Source organism: Mastigoproctus giganteus, chromosome 1, assembly GCF_048544385.1.
Source record: "Mastigoproctus giganteus isolate SK-2022 chromosome 1, ASM4854438v1, whole genome shotgun sequence".
In the NCBI taxonomy this organism is placed as follows: Eukaryota; Metazoa; Arthropoda; class Arachnida; order Uropygi; family Thelyphonidae; genus Mastigoproctus; species Mastigoproctus giganteus.
In genome coordinates this window covers 242,099,477-242,123,777 of record NC_143575.1, presented here as the reverse complement: position 1 = coordinate 242,123,777, position 24,301 = coordinate 242,099,477, and the positions used below count along the sequence as shown (strand labels likewise).

At 37.8% G+C, this 24,301-nt stretch overlaps 1 protein-coding gene across 3 annotated transcripts in view; it reads right to left on the bottom strand.

Moving 5' to 3' along the window:
* Window positions 1-337: 337 nt before the first annotated feature.
* Window positions 338-24,301, bottom strand: part of LOC150091707 (uncharacterized) — a 191,953-nt gene continuing 167,989 nt past the window's right edge. Inside the window, exons 14-15 of one of the 3 annotated variants that reach the window (XM_090376511.1) lie at window positions 18,831-18,976; window positions 339-701 (exon numbers count right to left, since the gene is read on the bottom strand). In XM_090376511.1, coding sequence (XP_090232637.1) covers window positions 636-701; window positions 18,831-18,976 — 212 coding nt within the window. In that variant the 3' untranslated portion in view covers window positions 339-635. Of the gene's footprint in view, window positions 702-18,830; window positions 18,977-24,301 lie in introns of all 3 variants that reach the window. The other 2 variants (XM_090376502.1, XM_090376518.1) reach the window with 2 other exon arrangements.

Below are 24,301 nucleotides of genomic sequence, written 5' to 3'. Positions count from 1 at the left end.
AAAAATTTGGCAACTGCCATCCTAAACGATGTTGATTTTACTTGTGAAAACACGCAATGGAATTTCAGTTACAAAGAGTATATAAACATATATAAATGCCAAACAAATGCATTTCAAATATAACTGCTCCATGTCGTGACCAGCACAACAAAGACAGTATGTTTATCTTAACTATTTATACTTAAAAATGTAAATAAATTTACAAAATACAGTGTTTTGCATCTACAAGAAATAAGGAATGAAGCTGAAATTTAATGTTTTAAATATGAGATTTCTGTCCTGTAGAAATCAAACATTCCTATAAAAAGCTTTTCGTAAAGCAAAATTCAACAAAATTAGGAACTACAATGCCACTGGCTAACAGTCTTTGTATAATTAATATACAGTTCAACAATTATATAAGAAAAAAAATGCAGACTTAGATACTGTGATATTTAGATACATCACATCCTGATATATTTTTATATTAAAATTATGGCAGAACAGCAACAGGTTCACCATGGGAAGTACTCCATTGTGCGCCATTACCTCCAGTACGGAGGAAGAAAAAGTCTAGTTTCAGGGTAGCAAACAGTTGATCAGGCCATATATTAAAGTCTATACAAAGGAATATTTTATCACCGGTCATTTCCAATTCACACTTTCCAGAAGTGACTCGGATACCGCTCTTTCTCTGCTCGCAGAGCACTTATTATCGAGTCCTGAAATTATAAATTAAATTAGTTTTATGTCTATAAGATATAAAAGAAATACAGTATATTAAATGTAAGAGATTTCTGGGCATTAAGTTTTATTTCCTAGCAATGTATTAACCTTTTTTAAGTTGTACATCTGTTTAGATGGTCTTGCTGAAACATTTTATTATTTTTTTAAACTGCAACAGACATAGTATATCCTAATAATTTCACAATTTCTTCAACTGCAGATAAAAATTTTGTATCTCCTAGCTGTATTTATTTTTACTAGTGTATTAGTTCAACTGCACGATTTAATTTTCGTTCCGATTCAGTAAGCATCTATTACACAACTCTGACAGCTTATGTGCCTGTTACCTACAACTTGATGTCTGTCTGTATTACTAAACTTCATTGACAATAAATGAAATCCACTGCCAATGAGAGTCACACTAAGAGACAGTTGCAATGTAGATTCACTTCAGAGGTCTATACTGTGATTGTCTTAGTGTGACTCTAAATGCTCGTTCGTTTTTATGTATTTTGCCATTATTTTCTTTCTTTGAACAGCAACAGAAGACTGCCTTCTACAGCTCAAGAAAAATTAGCTTCAGCCAAATGTACACTTCTATATTTCTGAGTTAGGGCCACTAAAAAGAAACCCGACAGGAAAGCAATTACACTGAGTGGACAGAAATCATGTCTACCTAACAATGGGTAGGCCCACCTCTCGCCGGGATAAGGGCAGTCACGGGGTGAGGCATTGAGTCTACTACTTCATAAAAGCATTCCATAGGTATTTCCATCCATGCTTGCTGCACTGCTGTCCATAATTTCATTGCATTCCCAAGTGGAAGATCCAAAGCTCAAATGGACCTTTCCACAGCATCCCAAAGATGCCCCACAGGGTTCATTGTCCAGTGAATGAGGAGGTAAAATCTGCAAAATGCTCTTCGAACCACATTCTAGCCACCACAGCTCGGTGGGGAGCACATTGTCGTGCTGGAAGAGTCTATTGCCCTGTGGGTGCATGATGACCATGAAGGGATGCCGATGGTCTGCAAGGATGGACACATAACCTAGACCAGTGTTTCTCAAAGGGTGTGCCGCAAAATTTTCCAAGTGTGCCGCAAAATTTTTATTCTTTGGAAAATGTGCCACGAGAGTAAAAAGATTGAGAAACGCTGACCTAGACCATTCAGAGATGAGTCTAAATGTACCAGATGTCCCAACATGTGCCAGTTGAACATGCCCCAGACCATTACCAACCATCCACCTGCATGAACAGCCCCTTGCTGACATGACAGGTGCATAGCTTCATGCGATTTCTGCCAGATACGCACCCTCCCATCCACTCAAAATAACTGGAAACAGGATTCATCTGACCAGGAGACCCATCTCCAACCATCCAAGGTCCAGTGCAGATGTTCTTTTGCCCAGTTGAGGCAGAGTGTCCTGTATTGCGGTGTTAGCAATGGGACTTTGGTGAGTCGCCTGCTCCTATAAACTACTGCAGCCAATGATCGCATGACGGTATTGGTGGAGAAATTTCTGGCACCTTGTTGAAGTCGGCAGTGATTTGTGCCACTGTTGCTCTACAGTTGGCTGAAACAATGCGAGACAGACATTGATACGTCCATCCACAACCTTTCTCAGCCCACAGCGCTGTCCACGATGAGATGTTATTCCGGATACACTCTTGATACTGTCGAACAGGGATAGTGCAATTTCTGAACTGCCTCTATGATAGATTGGCCCATGCATTGGGCACCTACAATCATCCCTCTTTCAAAGTCGGTTAATTCATGACTCCATCTATGTGAATACCTGCCAAGATGGGTATTAATAATCAACCATTAGATCTTGAGGAACTATGAATATTCATATATAAATTAATGATATGAGGCAAAAATTAACCAGTGACAGAACTAGGTTATGCCTTTTCAAAAATGATTGTGAATTATTTAAAAACAAATGATTAACCATTTACAAAAATGGTCTAAAAAATGATACTAGAGAATGCACAAAACCTTTTATCTTGGGAAAATAAATACACGAGCACTTTCTATAGGGAGGGGGATTAAAGTTATTTCAGAATGAGAGACTTGGGTATTATGTTATGCAATACAATACAACATAAGTTTTAATCCAGTGTAAATAGGTGGCAGAAAAGCACATGGTGTCTTATCAGTGATTTATCACTTTTGTTTTTTAAATAAATAGCATTAGATCCAAAAAAAAAAAAAAAAAACCCTCTCCCATTTCACCCCTCCATTTGTTCCAAATGCCCGCCCAGCTCAGCCTTAATTTTTTTTAGACTATCAGCTTCCACAACAAAAGATGGAAGTCTGTTCCACCAATCAACTACCTGCTGGCTAAAAGGCAAATTTTCGCACATCTATTCTATAACCATCTTTCCTCAATTTGAAACTGTGCCCCCTCGGGTTCTTAGGCTGAGCAAGAGGAAGAATCCCATCAGCATTCAGCTTGCTAAACCCATTCAAGGCCTTATACACCTCAGTCAGATCACCTCGCAGGTGCCTACTCTCCAGGCACTGCAATTTGCAGAACTTAAGCCTTTCTTAGTAAGAGCACCCCGTTGTTCTCCTCACCAATCTTGTTGCCCTTCTTTGTACTCGTTCTAGCAACTCTACATCCTTCCTACAACAAGGCCTCCTGAACTGTACACAGTACTGTAGTGGGGCCTGACCACTGCCTTGTATAACGGGTTAATCACCTCCCTGTCCCTGCTAGCAAAATTCCTATATATCATTGACAAGACACCATGACCTGCAGCCCATCTGCACTGCTCAGCAAATTTCATATTTGACTGCAAAATTACCCCCAGGTCCTTTTCACTTTCCTGATTGTAGTAAAGTTGGTACGTTTCTCTTGGGTTACTGCTACCCATATGCAGTACGTTGCATATGGGTAGCAACTTCATTTGCCATTTCTCAGCCCATTTGCCCAACTTGTCTAGATCCAGTTGGAGTAGCATACTGTCGTTAACAACCCTGCCAACCTTTGTATCATCTGCAAACTTGGACATTAATGCTGATATACCTTTATCAATATCATTGATGAATACACAAAACAACAATGGGCCCAGCACCGGACCCTTGTGAACTCCACTAATAATATTTGTCCATGAAGAGCAGTGTCCATTGATTACCACTCTCTCTCATCTTCCACTCAACCATTCCTCTTCAATTTGTACAGCAGTCTTCCACGTGCAACAGTATCAAAAGCTTTCCTAAAATCCAAGTACACAATATCAAAATTATTTTTGGCATTCAGTTCCTTTGTGACCACATCATAGTATCCAATCAAATTGGTCAGACAAGACCTCCCTTTAACAAACCCAAGCTGTGCCTTAAGTATTACTGCAGTCTTGTCTAGATGATCCAGCAATGCTTCTTTAACTAGCGGCTCCATTATTTTCCTCAGTACAAGTTAAATTAAACTAACAGGTCTATAGTTACTTGTGTTACCTTTTGACCCCCCTTTGTGAGTTGGCGATGATACATTTGCACACCTCCAGTCCATGGGGACCTCTCCTGAGTCCAAGGAAGCTCTCATAATTATGGCTATGGGTTTGCTGCCTCCTTTAATATAACTGGATAGATCCCATCCACCCCAAGTGCCTCTTATGTTTAACTTCAACAATTTCTCCTCCACTTTGCTCTCAGTTATTACAAAATCACTTAGCTCCCTGTTAGAGTTTGATAAACTTCTGGCATTCCCCTCATTGAATAACTCCTCATGTGTGAATGTAGATGCAAAATACCCAATTGTCAACCCATCTATGTTAAGTGGTCCAATCCGATTCATCCCTTTCCTTCTAGAGTTTTACACAAGTAAAGAAGTCTTTGCTGTTTTTCTTTGCATCCTTTGCCAAAGATTTCTCGTAATCTGCCTTCGCTTGCCTAACCTCCTTTGTGACTTGATTACAGACAAGTTTATATCTGCCATAGTCTTCTGTGTCACCTGATAATTTATATGCATCCCATACATTTTTTTCTTCTCTGCCACGAGCTTCATTAATTTATCTGACATCCATTTAGGCCTGAGCCGTGAACAGTTTTTCTTAGTTGGAATGAAAAGCCTAGGTAGTCTCCAAAATCCCTGAAGGCTTCCTATTTATAAATCAACATTGGTAACATCATCAGTTGATCCCACTGTACAGAATTTAAAAACTGTCTGAGACCCTTGTAATCACCTTTACGAAAGCAAAAGCCCTTCCCTTTAGCCTTGATGGTAGTTACATCTTTAAGTAATTCCCATATCAGTACATTGTGATTACTGTCACCCAGTGGTTCCTTTATCTGCAAATTCTTAATGGATGAATAATCACTGCTGATAATCAGATGAAGAATATTACACCCTCTGGTTGCCTCTCGAATATGCTGCTGTAGAAAACAGTCATCTAATAAATCCAAAAAAGTCTTGTTAGTGTGGAAGTGACCAACCCACAAGTTCCAGTCAATATCTGGAAAGTTAAAATCCCCCATTATAAGACATTCTGATTTACTGGCCCACAATTTCACTGCACAATTGCTCATTATACTCATCAGAACCATTAGGCCTATAACACACCCACCTCCTCTCATTTTTCCTTTCCCCGTGCTTATGTCACACCAAACAGACTCAACACTGCATTGTCCATCCATGTCGACTGGCTAAACTTCCTTGGATTTTATGTGTTTCTTAACTAACAGCACAACCCCTCTCCCTTCCTACCCTGTCTGTCCTTTTCTGTACACATTTTACTCCCCAAATTCCAATTCTACACTGCGTATATCTGTGTGATACAATGTCTCTGATATCCCAACAATATCTGCCTTTGATGTCTTGGCTAGCTCTTCAAGCTCATCAAATTTATTAACCATACTCCTAGCATTAGTGTATGTGCAAGTATACATGCACCTGTTTCTACTCTTAGCTACCCTAACACAGCTCATGTATTTATTTGTTCAACTATGACTCCCAACAGTCTTGGAAATATCCTTTGCCCTGCTTTCCATGCTGCTGCTGCTGTTCATTCTAATAGAAGCAGTGCAGCAATCACTTTTGCCTGTGCCTGCAGCCATTATTACCCTTTAGTCTGTATCCCCCAAGCTAGCAGTTTTCCGACCCTTTGGAAAGGAAGATAAATAGGGAGAGGAAAGTCTCTCTACATAAAACTTATGATGCCTGAAGGCAAAACCTAAAATTTATAATGTTGAAAGTTGGTGACCAGCTATGAACACATCCTAATCTCTATGAGAAACCGCTTAGAAATTGCAGTCTGCAAAGCTCTTGTCAATAATGCAGGTAGTCAGGTTCGAGCAGTCCGGACTGCGAAAGAATAAAATGAGTATTAGTACCACAAAAGAGGAAAGGCAGGAAATAAATATACATCCCCAGCGAGTACCAGCAGGTTAGATTCCATGAAGTTTACTTTAAGAATACGTATATGTCACTGGAATAAGTTATCCTCCAAGGCAGGTAGTCTGGTCAAGTTCTCACTTATTTTGGTAACAGCATCACACAAGGATCCTTATCTTCCATCAAGAATTTGTAGCCCTAATTGTACAATTTTTTGATTTTGATGATTGTTTCCTATCCTACACTCACAAGACAATGTCAGCTGCATCTTCCCATCTGAACTGTCAATAGCTTCAGTACCTACTAATACTTTTGATGTGTCCTTACAACCTAACAAATTCTCTTTAGCAAATAAACCCACACACACACACACACACCTCTCTCTGAACAATGTTCTAGTCAAGAAACATATAGATGGGCAAGGTAATCACTGGTTACAGTGTCAACAGCCTCATATTCTTATTTGTGATATACACAGTCCATTCCGGTTATTTGGGACACATTGGGACTAGTGCATTTTGGCCCGATTAAGCAGCTGCCCCAATTATCCGAAGTTTCACGTAAATAGTTAAAAATACAATGTAATCCCCCCCCCCCCTTTACAATTGGTTCACTGTACAATCAAATCATGTTACAACGAACTCAACATTGTAAAGTACCGTTCACTATACGATGTGCAGTAAGCGCCGGTCATTGTGATCACGTTTGTGAATTGAATTTTAATTCTATTAAACAGCAATTCTAATTAGCGAAAATAGGAAGAATATTATCCATAGGCTATAAAAGCAAAGCTATAAACACAAATTTACTCTTTATTACCTTACCAATTAAAAAATTAAATGATACATGAAAATTGGAAGAATATATGTGATAACCGGAATAATTAATACGTACTGTAATATGTACGTACTAATTAGTTGACATTTCTGTTCACCGACATTTGTGGGTGGGGGTTAAAAATTAAAACAGTAAAAAGATAAGCAATCAATAACAAAGAACATGGCACACACAAATTGCAAGTAACACAATACGTGCAAGTGAGAATGGAGTAACGAGTTACAAAGCTTTAAAAATAGGAATGAAGAGAAGATCTGAAAATTATTTTTTTATATGATTGAAGATTTCATGGAAGTGTAAACACATTTCACCATAATAACCCACAGAATTCCAGCTGTCGGTATTATCGCAAATTCAGTAAGATCACGTTTACTGTCCATTTATGATAGATTCCACTAACAGAAAAGCCCAATACACAGGTGACTGCAAATTGTTTTTATTGTTTTATGGATGTGACCTCCAGAATTTCGACTGAACCACGTGGTACCGTTGGAGACAATCGTAGGGTAATCTGCAGTGCTGCGGTCTCCTGCCCCGATTAAACGGTATGCTGTCCCAATTAAGCGAAGAAAACCCTGGCTATTTTCTCAATTGCTATTTTTTAAGATTTGCCCCAAATAAACGACTGTCCCGATTAACTGGTGGCCCAAATAACCGGAATCCACTGTGCATATATATATGAGTAATATGGAAAGAAAGTTAATAAAGTGTAACAAACTAATACTTATGGGCCAATGCACTTGCTACAGTAATTATGCATTACGACCATAACGTGTATAAAATATGTCGAAGACAATACCAAGATGGATTTAAAGAAACACAAAGTAAGGTTTAGTAAAGTAAGGTATGTATATATAAATATATATATACAAAAAAAATTAAAATATATACATAAAACTTATCGCTGTCTACCCACAATATAGGTGACTTCAACTGGGGCCAATCACCCAGACCGAAGGCAAAAAACAAGGAGTTCTCTGTTTCTGTAATGATCAATATCTGCTAAGATATATAAATTTAGAGATTAAGTAATTTGAATCTAAACCAATTAAAGGTAGTTAATTTTTTTTTTAGAATCAAAAGAAAGATAATATAAAGTATTAATGCAAGCACATATTGAACATCGTTGACCTGACAGAGAACGTAATTTAATAATTAAAATAAGAATAAATGTAAAGTATAAGGCATATCTACCGTATCCAGGACATAATGTAGTAAAAACAATAGTCGTCATGAAAGAAATAACAATCCCTCTAGCGAGTTAATATACATGTGGTAACCCAATGTGATGGATATGGTAAAAATAAATAAATTAATTAAAATTAAGTTAACACAAAGAGAAACATGCGGATAGTAGTATTACTAGTGGCATGTGATGCAAGAAACAAGTGTAGCTTATGCAGCATCAGCCAAAAAAAAAAAAAATTACAAAACAATTCTCTTCCTCAATTTGAATTTATGCCCCCTTAGGTTCGTAATCTGAACAAGTGGAAGAATCCCATCAGAATTCAGCGTGCTCAACCCATTCAAGGCCTTATACATCTCAATCAGATCACCTCGCAGGTGCCTAGTCTCCAGCAGCTACAATTTGCAGAACTTAAGCCACCTCTTGGTAAGAGGATCCCTTAAACCAATCTTGTTGCCCTTCTCTGTACACGCTCAAACAAATCTACATCCTTCTTAAAATGAGGCCTCCAGACCTGTACGCAGTACTCAAGGTGTGGCCTGACCATTGCCTTATACAGAGGGACAATCACCTCCTTTTCCCTGCTAGCAAAATTCCTGTATATCATTGACAAAACCCCATGACCTGCTCTGGCAGCCTGTCTGCATTGCTCAGAAAACTTCATATCTGACTGCACAATTACTCCCAGGTCTTTTTCATTTTCTACCACCTTAAGCGTAGTACCACACAGTTAATACGTTTCTCTGGGGTTACTTCTACCCATATGCAATAAGATGAATAAAAACTAATAGAGTAGGAATAATAGAACCTGAACTCCGTGAAGGAGAAAATATAGTAGTACAAATAAGTAGTCTCCTACATCCTTGGATTACCCTAATAATTTCGAGAAATAAGAACAAAGAGTGTAGGACAGCTTAAAGACGATGCGAGATATAAGTTGTAGCCCGGGATTGCAAACCCATTCCTATAGTAGGACCCTGAGCTGAAATTGCATGTCATCTTAGTGTGAACCTAAGTATATACAGTGTGATTATAAAATAAAAGAAATGATACACTATAATTTGCAGGCTGGTGGGTACAAGTTTTCTAAGCCGTAAGTCACCAAGGAAGCAAAGCGTATCCTATGTACGTAATATACATGGCTCTAAATCCGTAATTATGGTAATTATATAGAAGTAATGAGTTCAGGAAGTACATTTTTGAAATTAATTATATTTATCGCCTTCCTGAAGTGGTATTTCAGGTAAGCGATAGGGAAATTATTATTTATCAACTTATTGTACAATGCTATTATGTTTGCTGCACAGGTTGTATTTTTATTGCAAATAGAAGCAATCCTCAGGTATTGATTGGGACAATATATATATATTTTGCCTATGTGTAATCTTTTGTTGTCTTTATAACCTGAAAATAGTGTTATACTGGTTTCATACATTGCTCCTCAACTGTGTGGTTTATTTTGTCTGTCTTTTCACCATCCATTTGTATGCAATGTAATTCCTGCTCTATTGCCTTCCTGCCAAAGGTACTGCACTGCATACTGCTAATCACCTCGTAAACTTTACTACAAAGAAAAAGTCCCCGAGTACAAGAGCAAGATTCAGAAGGTCTCATCTTACATCTTCCTATAATGGTACTATACAGTCTCTTCTGTGTCAGCTCCTGACTCTGGACCTTATTCAATTCCTACCATTGTGCTTTTGTGTCAGTCTAACCTATCTGCATCAAACAGTATCCATTAATCACATGGAGGTCACAGAACTGTCTCCAATGTTATGAATGACTGTGGTAACTTCTTGACCTGCACTTCAGTCAGAACATCCACTGCTTGATGAGCAAACTAGTAGTTCTCAAAACTCCTCTGCTTTCTTCCAACTTCCATATCTATTGCCATACTGAAACTGAATTAATGAGACTAATTTCAGACATTTTTCCAGGTAAATTCTACATGAATAACATAGAAATTAAGAAGCGGTACAGGGTTATGGTATTAATAAAAGAGTGCTTTGTTGTGTTGAGATTCTTATGCTCCAAATCTCTTTTTGAAGCTCTGTTAATGAATACTATCTGACTATCTACTGACTACAAGACTATCTGACCTAATTATGTATCCCCTAGCTCATAAGAACTCATCTATAGACTTGATTTTCCAGCATGTTCAACGTTTTAATTGGCAAATCAATATTATCTTGAGAAACTTTAATCTTCACCTTTCTACCTATTATAATATACATTTTTTTTTTTTTTTTTGAAAACTCCAAACACTAGGGGAACCAATAGTACTTAGTACCATGCTTGCATTGGAGGTTGAGAAGACGAGAGAAGATATTTGTTAACATTAGACTTGAACTTCTGTAGACTAATTTTCAGGAAAGACATGAAGGAAGGTTGTTCCAGAAAACGGCAGTTGAATGAATAAACGAGGAAGATGAAAAGTTGGTTCTGTGAGTCTGAAGTTTCAAAGCAAATGGATGTTGGCTGGTGGCAGCATGTGTTCGGACTGTTTTGAAAGAGAGAGCGGGAATTATAGAAGCCAATTCAGAAGAACAGTGCCCATGGAAGCATCTGTAGAAAAGACATGCAGCAGAAACAGTACATATCAGACAGAGAGTGGAGAGACTCAAAGATGAGTCATTAATTAACCTAACTGCTCTCTTCTGAATGGGATCTAGAAGCCTCAGAGAGGTTTTGGGGGCACTGCCACAGATTTGGGAACAATATTTCATGGTAGGGCGGATTTCTGATTTGTACAGAGTGAACAGCTGTTTGGAAGAAAAGTAATGCCAAGAGCAAAAGAGAAAACCAAGTTTTTTAGATGCAGAGGAAGCAATATTTGTAATGTGTTTGTGCTAAGAAAGAGACTAGAAGTCAGGGTAATCCCCAAAAGAGATATCAACTTGCCTAGAAATCAGTGTGTCACCAAAGATAAGCACAGGAGCAGAAGAATCATTTTTTGTGAGATACAAGACAAGACTGAGTTTTAGAAGGATTGAAATCAACTAAGTTGTCTTTGCCCCACTGGAGAATTACCTGGAGATCGGCATTTAAGGAATTGGTAGCTGATATTCGAGAAGTTGAAGGTGATTAAGCAGGGCAAGGTTTCTGAAAATGGAAAGTGGAATGCAATGTGCTACCATCGGCAAAACTATGGATAGGATTTTCAGTCAATGGAAGGTCATTAACATACAAGAGGAAAAGGGTGGGGGAAAGAACTGAACCTTGGGGGACACCATCGTTAATGGAGAAGTTAGAAGACAGAGAGCCGTCTACCATCACCCTCAGTGAGCGAATCAGAGAGAGAGAGAAAACTGGATAACCAATTACAAAAAACAGTTGGAAAACCATAAGACGGAAGCTTGTTTATAAGACCTTTATGCCAAACACGATTGAAAGCCTTTGAGATGTCAAGAGCAACTGCTTGTTTCAAACTTTTCGACTAATAACATTAGTCCATGAAGAGTACTTCTCCCATTCAAATGTCCCTTTGATAGCAGTAACTTGCACTTAATGCGACGATGCTCCAATTTGTACAGCAGTATTTTATAAGCAACAGCATCAAAAGCTTTCCTAAAATCCAAGTACATGATATCAAAATTATTTTTGCATCCAGTTCCTTTGTTACTGCATCATAGTATCCAATTAAATTGGTTAATCAAGATCTTCCCTTAATAAACCCATGCTGCGATGGAAGCATAATTGTACTCCTGTTTAGATGGTCCTCGATTACTTCTTTAACCACTAACTCCATTATTTTTCTTGGAAACAAGCCAATTACAGAATTTGGAAACAAGCCAATTACAATGTGCAACATTCTTTTCCTGAACGGCCTTAGCACATTTATTGGAAAACTAAGGTTTAGATAAAGGACAAGATTTTAAAGTGGAGTGTGGGATAAAGGATTCCATTCCTACAAGAATAATTTCACTGACACGATCAGAGCAAACACTGACATCAGAAGTTTTGAAACAGTAGTCTGACCAAGGAAAAAAAAAAATCTCACAGGTCATCCCATTTTGCATTCTTGTAATGCCAAAAAACATGAGGTTGGGAATAGCCATGAGATAAAGGCTCCGTTGGAGAAGAGACAATCACCAAGTTGTGATCTGAGGTGCCTAAAGGACTACTCACTTCGACCGTTTACTTAGAAGGGTTGTTTGTGAGAAAAAGATCAAGTGTGTTGGCTGTATGGTTAGGATTGTTCTGTATTCTTGTAGTTAAATGAACAATCTGTGCAAGATCATTAGTAATTGCAAAAGTCTCAGCATCTCGACCAGATGACTCGGTGTGACTAGAAAGTGGACGCCAGCTGGAGTTGTGAACATTAAAATCACCAAGGAAAATTACCTCACTGTTAGAAAAGTTGGACTGGAGAAAGTCAAGTTGCAAAGAGAGGAAGTCAAAGAGCTCCAAGTGATTAGTGGAGTTGGAAGAACGGTCGAGACAACAGATGAATTTGACATAATGGGGTAGAGATTTTAAGCCAGAGAAGATTGAAAAGTGGAGATTCCAAATTACCGAGTCTCTGACATGGAATATTGGAACGGACATACGCACAAGTACCACCTTTGAGACGAAAGGAATCATACAGCAAATAATTTGGGCAACCGAGATGAGCAATAGTTGAACCAACCGATAACTGAGATTCAGTCAAAAAAAGTACATGGGGCTTGGCAGACTGCAAGTGGAAATGGACATCATTGAGATTAGAATTGAGACCACATATATATGTGAAATGAACTAGGAAGTGTTTGGAAGGTTTAGATCTTTTCGCAGATTAGTTTGACAATTCGTGGTTTATTCAATAGTAAGAAAAAGTTGGCGGGACATGCTGTATGAAGTAATGAAATTTTTGGATATGGCTTACACATGGTAAGAATATACTCAGATCCTTGACATAACATGGCCTCGACAATGCCCTCCCGCATACACACTACTCGGACTCCCTCCAGTCACTATCTGGCAGAATAGATGTAGCAAGATTATACACTAGCTGATCCGGAAGCCTCCTAGAGAGTTACCAATAGGTTTGGTCCGGTGTACTAACTAGCGGCTGGCCTGCGAACACCGTTTTAGAGCTGTACCCTCGAAATGTAAGGAAGATTGGATCTCGCCACGATGTTCATCATATCCTCAAAAGTCATCAGTCATACTGCATGATGGAAGAGATGGGGAAGGGTTGACTGGAACTTAGCTCTGGAGACTAAACATGGGTTGCACCACTTCAAGCCTCCAATAAGCAAAGTGATGGTATTGCACCAGTTGATGAGAGTGATCTTCCACCTAGCATTCATTTCTTCAATATTTTAGTTCTTAATTTACTTCAGGTTATTAACTTTCCAACTGGAGTGGAGAAGAGTTTTGATTTGTTATTTACAAATATTACCAATTTCTCCTTCAACAGCTGGGAATCCCCTTTTGCCCCTGACTACCTTCCTATCTCTTCCTTTGGCATTTCCTGTCTTATAAATTCAGAGTTGCTTTTCATCTCGTATTTTACTTAAATGTAATATTTCATGTCCGCGACGAAGAATAAACAGTTTAAGCACTAAAGAATATTTTCTTTCCATATAGAATATATACATATAAGGGGCGTTCAATAAATTATCTACCTACCTATGAAGGAAATGAGATAGAGGCAAAAACCTGTTTTTATTTTTCAATGTAACTCTCCTGAACTTCAATACACTTGTTCCATTTTGTTGGCAATGAGGAAATACCAGACAAATAAAATTCTTTTTCATGTTCATCAAAGAACGAGAAACATCAGACTTCAGTTCATTTTCATCAGCAAAGTGATGTCCACGTAAGTTTTTCTTGAGGTGTCAACACAGGAAGTAATCACTGGGGGCCAGATATGGCCTGTAAGGTGGATGGGAAAGTTCTGTAAAGCCACAGTCTCACAAAGCAGCAGCAGCAACAGGATGTGACCTATGCACTGGCATTGTCGTGAATAAACAGCACACCTCTGGAAAGTTTTCCACAGCATTTTTTCCTTATTACTCCCCAGTGACTGTCTGCTTGTGTTCCAAGAAATGAATGTACAAAATTGCCTCAGCATTCCAAAAAATGGTGCCCATAATCTTGCCAGCTGAAAGTTGTGTCCAAAAATTTTTGGGTGGGGGAGAACCGTTGTGCTTCCATTGCACCGATTCTTGCTTGGCCTCAGGGTCCCAGTGATGAACTCATGTTTCATCACCCATAACAATTCTGGAGATGAAAGTTTCAGGATCTCTTCCATAAAGTCTAAATTCTCCTCACAACACTAAACTGCATCTGCATAGGGGTCAGAAATCTGGGGACCCACCTTGCACTCACCTTACTCATCCCCAAATGTTCATGGAAGATGGTTATAATTGTTCCCTCAGATATGGCACATTCCCCTAGAGATTTAGGACACCTTTAAACATTTCTCATTCAGCAGAAGGGTTTCCATAGCTTGGCACATTTCTGAAGTGGTTGCTGACACAGGTCTTCCTGAATGTGGATCATCATCGATGGACTCTCTACCCCATATGAATTGTTTTTACCAGAATTCATTTCATCTGGTACTCTGAAGGTGTACTGTTGCCATACACAGCCACAATCCTTTCATGAACGGCCTTTGGCCCATTTCCTTTTTTGGTGAGAAACTCGACTGAATGATGCTCCAATTTCAGCAAATCCATAATTTGATACAGGTGTCTTCATTCTTTCTATTGCAGCAGGACAACCTAAAAACATTTGGGATCAAAATTAGTATGCTTCAAGTTGAGATATGTAGGAATAATAAATCACGAATCATCATTAGCCATTTTCAATACACTGCAAGATGAAAGCCTCTCCAGCAACTTTCCAGTTTCTTCTGTTTTGTGCAATGGCCATCCATTTACTACCCACATACTCATGAATTTCATCTGTCCATCTGTTGTTGTCTTCCAGTTTTTCTTCTAGCTCCTCTTGGGTACTATTCTGTTATTTTCTTAGTCCATCTGTCATCATGCTTTTGAGCTATGTGTCCTGCCCAAGTCCATTTCAGTTCTTTAGTTTTGATAAAAATGTCCTTTATTTGTGTTTGCTGTCTAATCCATGTATTTCTCTTATCCAACAGTCTGATTCCTAATATAATTTGTTTTATTCTTCACTGTGCAGTTTTCAGCTTCTCTTCCATTCTTTTGGTGAGTGCCCAAATTTCACTATGGTGGGGAGTATACATTGGTTCATTATTTTACGTTTCAGACAAATTGGGATATTGCTCCTCAGTATGTGACTATATTTCCTGAATGCCATCCATCTGAAATTTATTCTTCTCTTGACTTTCAGCCATTTATCATTATTACAGCTAATGACTTGTCCCAGATAAGTATATGAATCCACCTTTTGAATTACTGCTCCTTCAATGATTATATCCCTTTCTGTGGCATACTTATTCATCATTACTTTTGTTTTAGCCATATTCATCTTTAGTCGGATATCCTTACTAACTCTGCATAACTGATTAAGATTTTTCCTCTTAATTCTTTGGGATCATGGCTTATGATCACAATGTTATCTGCAAATCGTAAATTGTTTAGATACTCTCCATTCACATTGACTCCTTTCTGCACCAGTCTAATCTCCTGAAAGCCTCCTCAAAGGCAGCAGTAAACAACTTTGGAGATATTGAGTCTCCTTGTCAAACTTCTTTCTCAATTTTAAATTTGGTACTATCTTTGTCTAGTCTAATAAAGGAGGTAGTGTTCTCATATATTTTCTTCAATATCATGGGGTATCTATGCCTTGTCTTTCCAGTGCTCGAAACATTGTGTTATGCTGCATGGAGTCAAATGCCTTTTCATAATCCACAAATGCCAGGCATAATGGTGTTTAATACTCATTTGCTTTCTCTATTAGCTGTGATATTATGTGAAGGTGGTCCATAGTTGAGAATCCTGTCCTAAAGCCAGCTTGCTCTTTTGGTTGATTCTCAAGTATTATTTCTAATCTGCTAGTAATGACCTTGTGAACAACTTGTAGATGTGGGACAACAAGCTAAGTGGTCTATAATTTCCAATTTCTGATTTATCTCCTTTCTTATGCAGCACAATTACGATTGCATTATTCTACTCCTTAGGTGTCACTCCTTTCTTAATGTATTAATCTTCCCAGTTTCTATCATGTCTATTCCTCCCAATTTTAACTATACAGTAACTTCATCTTCTTCAATGCATGTTCTACCTCATCAGGAAGGATATGGGGTATGTCATATGTGTTGCTAATTTGTGATCCATCTTCCCCACTGCTGGCATCATTCCCTTGCTTCTTATATAAGGAGGTGATTATCCCTCTGTATAAGGCAATGGTCAGGCCCCACCTTGAGTGCTGTTTGTTATTGTTATTTGGTTTTTAGGAGCATTAGCAACTAAGGCCATATTGCTCCGGGGATATGCGGTGGTCATTCTCTAACCTTTCCGCATCCTCCGTATTTGGTGGGCACGAGCTCGAACCCTGGGCTAATCAAGAAGCGTGTGCTACGCACTGCTGCTCCTGCCCACCTGGCTACGGAGGCGCCACGGGTGCTGCATACAGGTCTGGAGGCCTCATTTTAGGAAGGATGTAGAATTGCTAGAACGAATACAGAGAAGGGCAACAAGGTTGGTGGGAGGAACAAAGGGGTGGACTAACGAAGAAGGGCTTAAGACTGCAAGTTGCAGCAACTGAAGACTAGGCACCTGCAAGGTGCCTAGTCTTCATCTGCCTGATTGAGGCAACTGAACTGACCTGATTGAGGTGTGTAAGGCCTTGAATGGTCTGATCAGGCTCTATGTTGATGGAATACTTCCACTTACTCAGATTAAGAAGCTGAGGGGGCATAGATTCAAACTGAGGAAAGACAGTTGTAGAACAGATGTACGGAAGTTTGCCTTTAGTCAGCGGGTAGTTGACTGCTGGAACAGACTTCCATCTGTTGTTGTGGAAGTTGATAGTTTAAATAAATTTAAGGCTGAACTAGACAAACATTTGGAATGAGTGGATGGATGAAATGGGAAGGTTTTTTTTTTTTTTTTTTTTTGCTGATGCTATATAAGCTTGCTTTCTTGCATCATATGCCTCAACTAATGCATGCAAATGCTAATACTTTATAGTAGTTTTCTATTTGAATTATGCCTTCTCTGCTATTTATAAGTACACCATCACTATTTTTCAGCTTCAGTATCATTTGTCTTTCTGTATTACTGCTCGTGGCTGCTGATTTTAAGTCCTTTGTTTTCCCTTGATGCTTGTCCTACTTTTCTTGTGTTAAATCTTCTTATGTCCTCTCTCTCTCTCTCTCTCTCTCTCAGTCTCTTTCTAATGGCTTTGCATAACTCAGTATACTGAATTTTGTCCTTGTCAGTGTTTATCCTCCTCTTCGTTTGTTGTCTTCAGTTCATCATGACAAGTGTTTCTTGACTAATTTTTTCTTATTTGGATTTCTTTTTACCTATAGTTTCTCATGCTTTATCACTTTCAGAAAGTTGTATTCCTCGTCGATATCTTTGTCCTGAAAGGTCTGCAGAAGCTCAAACCTGTTCTTAAGTTCCAGTACATACTGCTTTTTCTCCTCTTCTGTTATCTCGAAGACCTTTGTATTGTTTACTCGAGTCAGTTTTTTCCTTTCTTTTCTTACATCTATATCAAGTGTGCATCTTACCATTCAGTGATCACTTCCAACATTTACATTGTTCAGGACGGTAATTTCATGCACAATATATCTCCACAAGTCTTTCATCAATTCCAAAATGTCCTATAGTTTCCCTTTCTGCACTGTTTTGTCTCTTTCCAATCTTAACATCAAAGTTTCCCACAATAACGGTGTAGTGAGTTTTCTGTTCATCTAGAAGTCTCTCAATTTCAGCGTATATTTGTTCAACTTCTTCATTATCATGGCTCAATGTTGGTGCAAAAATCATTATAACCTTTAGTTTGTACCTCTTAGAAATCCCGAGAAGCAGTCTTAACACCCTTGGTGAGATACTTTTGAATTCCGAAATGTTGTTTTTTATATCTTTATGGACCAGAAAGCCAACTTCACCTTTGCTCTTTTTCACTGTTTCCATTGGTTACAGCAAATGTCCACTTGATAAACTTGTGGTTCATTTCTTCTTGTTTCAGCGAAACCGATGATATTCCAATTCATATTTTCTAATTCCTTTTTCGATGAGAGACCTTATGTTGTAACAAGCCAAGTCCAGTTTCTGTGCATGGCAGCCAATCATACCCAGAGATTCTTAGCATCCTCTGCTTCCACTCTGATCCTCTCGCTGCCGCAAGAGGGGGAATGGAAGCTGCTGGGGACTGAGGGCCATTTGTTCTGTTGTGTCGTCATGTGCTGGAGAGTTTGGTCTTTTCTTCTTCATGCTGACCAGGCGTCTTGAAGAGAATCACTTTACATGTTTGTTGCCACCAAAGAGAAGGTGGCATGAGTGGATTTTAGGGAAGCAGGCCAATCGGACTTCTCCTAAATCTTCTAAAATAGAAAGATATTGGATCCATCAGTGTTTTAGACTGAGTGTCTGATAACACACAGAATGCATCTTCACTTTAAGCCCCTGATCACGAATCATTGAAATATAACTATGGGAAGTACCTTAGGTAGATAATTTATTGAACACACCTTGTAAGTTGCTGTTTATTGTTGTTCTGAACAACAATAAAAAATACTACCAAAATAAGGCTTAGTAAACTGCACATTATTAACACAGACAGGACTAAAAATTAGGCAAGGAGGAATACTAAACAAAAACATGTCTACTTTATCACAATGTTACCTTACTAGAGAGCCTGGTGTCCAGGTCTTTTAATTGTTCATCAAGGCTTTTTTTTTTTGCTACATTGAGAGTTTTGGCTGTTGAAGTTTGGGCAGTAGGACTTATATTAGGCGATTCAGTAGATGTGCTTGTAATGCTAGAAGTACCTGGGTGATGTAATAACAATTTTAAAATATTAGTTTATAAATTGCACACTCCAAATTTAAAAAAAATCTTATATAAAATTCAGTTTCTAACAGTGAAGACAATTTTTGCAATCCAAAATATATATTATGCTATGTCAAAAAGTCATGTGATCAGAGCAGGGCAGATATATCTACACAGTTTACATGGCTATCACTGGTAATAAAATGGCATACAGTAAGCAAATCCAAATCTGGTTGATATAATTATTACCAAAAATAGAACTTTGCAGAGTTGTCAAGAATACTCAACATGGAAGTTTCACCCACTAAAAGTAGAATTTGCATATGTAGAATTTGTAGCGTTCCACAACTTCAGATTTTATGTGTAGGCTGCTGCCTTTTAACATACCAAAGTGCAGAGGCGAGAAGTGCTAAGAACTTGGTATGGATGAAGAATGAGTGGAAAGTCAATGTGGGATGTTCAATCATGGTTTATGTTGTTTCAATTAGATTTGTGTGAACTTTGCACAGACTATTTGAATGTACTATGCTAATACTAGAGTTAAAGTTAACAGTGAATCTTTATGGTGAATGACAAGCTTGCTTATTTTTAATGAATAGCTTAATGCTGCTGGTTATCTCAATATTTTGGGCAGATTAATACTCAATTCTTGACAAATTCCATAATATCACAGAAGTTTTTTTGTAATTGTATAACTAATAGAAAAAAGGAAAAATATGTATGAAGTGCAAAAGGCTGTTAGAACAGCTCATGGGGTTTTGTCAATAATTATACAGCAATTTTTCCAGCAGGGATTAAGAAGGTAATTTTTCCACTGTATAAGGCAATGGTTAGGCTACATCTTGAGTACTTCTTATAGGTCTGGAAGCATCATTTTAGGAAGGATGTGGACCTGTTGAAATGGGTGCAGAGAAGAACAATGAGATTAGTCAGGATAATAAAACAGGTAACCTAAATAAAAAAAGACTTCAGTTCTGCCAAATGCACCATCTGAAAACAAGGTTTGTTTTGTTATTTGGTTTTTAGGAGCATTAGCAACTAAGGCCATATTGCTCCGGGGATATGCGGTGGTCATTCCCTGACCTTCCCGCATCCTCCATATTTGGTGGTCATGGGCTCGAACCCCGGTCTAATCAAGAAGTGCGTGCTACACACTGCTGCTCCTGGCCACCTGGCTACGGAGGCACCCTGAAAACAAGGCACCTACAAGCAAATCTGAATGGGGTGTTTAAAGCTTTGAACAAATTCAGTAAGTTAAATGTTGATGATATCCTTACTCTTCCTCAGACAAATTTAAGTGACAAAGGTTGGTTGCAGGATAGATTAACAGAAACTTGCTTTCAGCCAGAGGGTAATTGATTGCATTAGTAGTAGTAGCAGCAGCAGCAGTGGTGGTGGTGGTGGTAATAGTAATAGTAGTTAGTAATTAGTAGTAGCAATGCAAATGATGCAAGCTTACACAGCATCAGCTAAAAAAAAACAATTTTAACTTCATCCCCTCCAATAGTTTGTCTAGTTCTTTTCTTCATTGAATTTATTCAAACTATCCACATCCACAACAATGGTTGAAAGCTTGTTCCAACAATCAACCACCCATCGATTGAAGGCAAACTTCTGTGCATCTATTCTGCAACCATTTTTCCTCAATTTCAATTTTTGCTCCCCCATGAGCATAGTCTGAGTAAGAGGAAGAATCCCATCAACAGAGTTTTCTCAAGCCATTCAAAGCCTTAAATACCTTGATCAGATCACCTTGCAGGTGTTTGGCCTCCAGACATCTGAAAGGTGATCTGATTGAGGTGTTTATTAGTGGATTCCCCCCACTAAACCCTTGGGGGAATCCACTAATAACATTAGTCCATGAAGAGTACTTCTCCCATTCAAATGTCCCTTTGATAGCAGTAACTTGCACTTAATGCGACGATGCTCCAATTTGTACAGCAGTATTTTATAAGCAACAGCATCAAAAGCTTTCCTAAAATCCAAGTACATGATATCAAAATTATTTTTGCATCCAGTTCCTTTGTTACTGCATCATAGTATCCAATTAAATTGGTTAATCAAGATCTTCCCTTAATAAACCCATGCTGTGATGGAAGTATAATTGTACTCCTGTTTAGATGGTCCTCCATTACTTTTTTAACCACTAACTCCATTATTTTTCTTGGAACAGAAATTAAGCTAAAAGGCCTAATTACTCATGTCACCAGTTGATCCCTCCTCCCTTTGTGAATTGGGAATACATTTGCACATCTCCAATCCACAGGGATCTCCTCTGAATCCAAATCCAAAGATGCTCTCATAATTATGGCTAAGGGTTTACTTACTTCCTTTGCTACCTCCTTTAACATAATTGGATAGATCCATCCACCCCAGGTGCCTTTTTTTTTATGTTTAAGTTGATAGAACAAATTTTCATCTTGTGTTGTGGAAGTGGCAGTTTGAATAAATTTAGGAATTTTAAGAATTAGGAAATTACTAGAGAGAAAAGACAGGTTATTATTATTATTATTATTATTTTTTAAATGCTGTACAAGCTTGCTTCCTTGCATCATTTCCAACTACTAATACTAATTCCACCACAATTATCTGAAAGGAGAAACTATCATCTGGAACTAAGTGCATGTGCACTGCAATCACATCATGTTGAAAAACACTAACTACAAGAAGTGAAATTTTATATAGAAAGTAGCACACCAAGTTAGAAAAAGGGGCGATACACTGTAGAGATCAGAAAACATTTGAAATACATCTGATAACCATATCTCCCTGAAAGGGCACAAGGTTATACATAAATATCATTTCTTTTATTACAACCATTTATGTTGTACAATCTATATTATTTCATGCATAGCAGCAAAAGTTTTGGCCTCAAGGCTTCCCATGGACACTCTTCTAGCAATGAATTCTAAATCTGTCAGTTTAGAGTTTAAAACAGTGATGGAGCTTATTGTTTGTTTGTTATTTGGTTTTAGGAACATTAGCAACTAAGGAGATATTGCTCCGGGAATATGCGGTGGTCATTCCCTGACCTTTCCGCATTCCTCCATATTTGGTGGTGACGGGCTCGTCTAATAAGACCCTGGTCTAATCAAGAAGCTTGTGCTACGCACTGCTGCCCTGCCCACCTGGCTATGGAGGCGCCGATGGAGCTTATATTCAGATTCACTTGTTATTCAAGGTTCAAGATATGAGATTACTGAGGAGATGCTATACCTAGTATAAATAAAGAAATATCCATTTATACTCTGACCACAAGAAGAGTTTAAAACTTCACTGTAACTGTTTTATTACATCTGACATAACAGCACAGCACAGCACAGCAGCTAACAATGGGCTATGCACTTTTTTGTGGCATTGTGGACAGCCCAGATGTGAATCAATGTAAGCAGATCAGGGTGTGACATCCACACAATATAGAGGAATAGCTGACCCTCTATGACATCAGAAACACCAACACTTTGCTTAATAGATGCCTGAAGAAGCAAAAGCCACATTTGGTCTCCAGAACAAAGATTTTGTATCTCCCCTACCACCCCATCTCTTCTGTCATGCATGCAGTGCAAATCGTGACTTAAAGTTATGACAAGTAGTACCACAGTGAGTTCCAATATTTCTTACATTTTGTAGAAGGTACACAGTTTATAACTGTTTTCACAGGCCAAATGTTAAATATCCTATTGGACAGTATTTAATGGTAATGCTCTATGAAGCTTCTAGATCAGCTAGTGTATAATCTCATTGCTCTTTATTCTGTCAGCTGTGATTGGAGAGAATCCAGTAGTGTGTATGGGGGTAGTGCCAAGGGCACATTTTGTTTAAGAAGCTAAATATAACTTTTCTGCGCATAATACTTGATGTAGATGTGGTAAAAGTTAGGGGGACACAACATACTTCCCCTCAACCTTTTCCCACATCTGCAATAAAGCATCATGAATATTCAAGCTACTTGGTGGAAAAAAAGAACTAAACCTTCCAAAAACTTCATAATTCATTTCACAAATATACTGAGTCTTAATTCTAATCTCAGTGCTATCTCCATTTCCAATCTGCTTAACTCATACTTTTTTCTGTAAGAGTTCCAATTACTGGGTTGCTGCAAACCACCACTCATCTTACTGATCATAATTATTCACTCTATGATTCCTTGTTAGAAACTATCTAAACTGAGTTTCCTCTTTTTGATATCTTAACCTTCCTAATACTGAATCAATTTTCATGACAATGATTTTAACATTCACAACTGGAGCTGAATTCAGTTTTCTAGTTGTGCCAATCCAGATGGAAGAGATTCTCAGACTTTCCCCATGACTAATGACTTCACATACATCTTGTTTATTTAACCTTAATGTACTTTTTAGGCGCCTGCAATATTTTCTGCATGATTCCCATTAATGATGAAAAATAAATAATTTTTTTTTATTAAATTAAACAAAACACATCTTGGGTTTTATAAAGTTGATCAATGTAGTATTAAAATACACTGATTCCATGCTGAATACACACAAACGACAATGAATGTACGCAAGAAAAGCAAATCAATGCTGAATAAAAAAAAAAAAAAAAAAAAAGAAACTTCTGATTGATAACCCAGTCAGACAACATTCTATCTATAAAATATGTTTGAAAAAGTAGCATATTTTTGACTGCCACAAGGAAACTTTGGTCATAGGAATTCATGATAGAAAGTCAGCAGCTGACAGACTAAGTCTGCAATTTACATTTATTCATAAATGTCATTCAGCTTCTTATTTGTGATTTGCAAGAAAGGTAGTCTTTACTAATTTATTGACAGTGGAGAACATTTGTTTTGTACTACTAGATTCTTTTGCATTAGGAGTTAAAAAAGAGTAATTTCTTATTTGAAAATAAATCTTTAATTATATTAGTTTTAAATAAACTTAAGTTCTTTTATTAATCTTTACTGCTTTCTAAATTGAAAGAGAAGGTGTCATCCTTGGGCAAAACTAAGTGTGTCACTGGAAATGAAAAACCTGCACAATTACAACAAAGTATTCTTATGTATTTATCACAGATACATTTGTTAATGAAATTTAAAAAAAAAAAAAAAAAAAAAAAGGAAGAAAGAAAAGTGGCATTTTTGATATTTAAAAATGCCACATTAATATTCACTTCTGTGTTCTATTAAACAAAGTTTTGATTTTTAACATTTTCATGGTTGCATCTGGTGGAGTAAAGGAAGAATCTGATCTTGTGATATATTTCCTGCATTATGGATAAGCAGTCATTTCACAGTTTCCAGCATTTTAACTCTTTGTGGCCCAATGTCATGTCTCATGCACGACTGCAAAATTTCTCTTCTA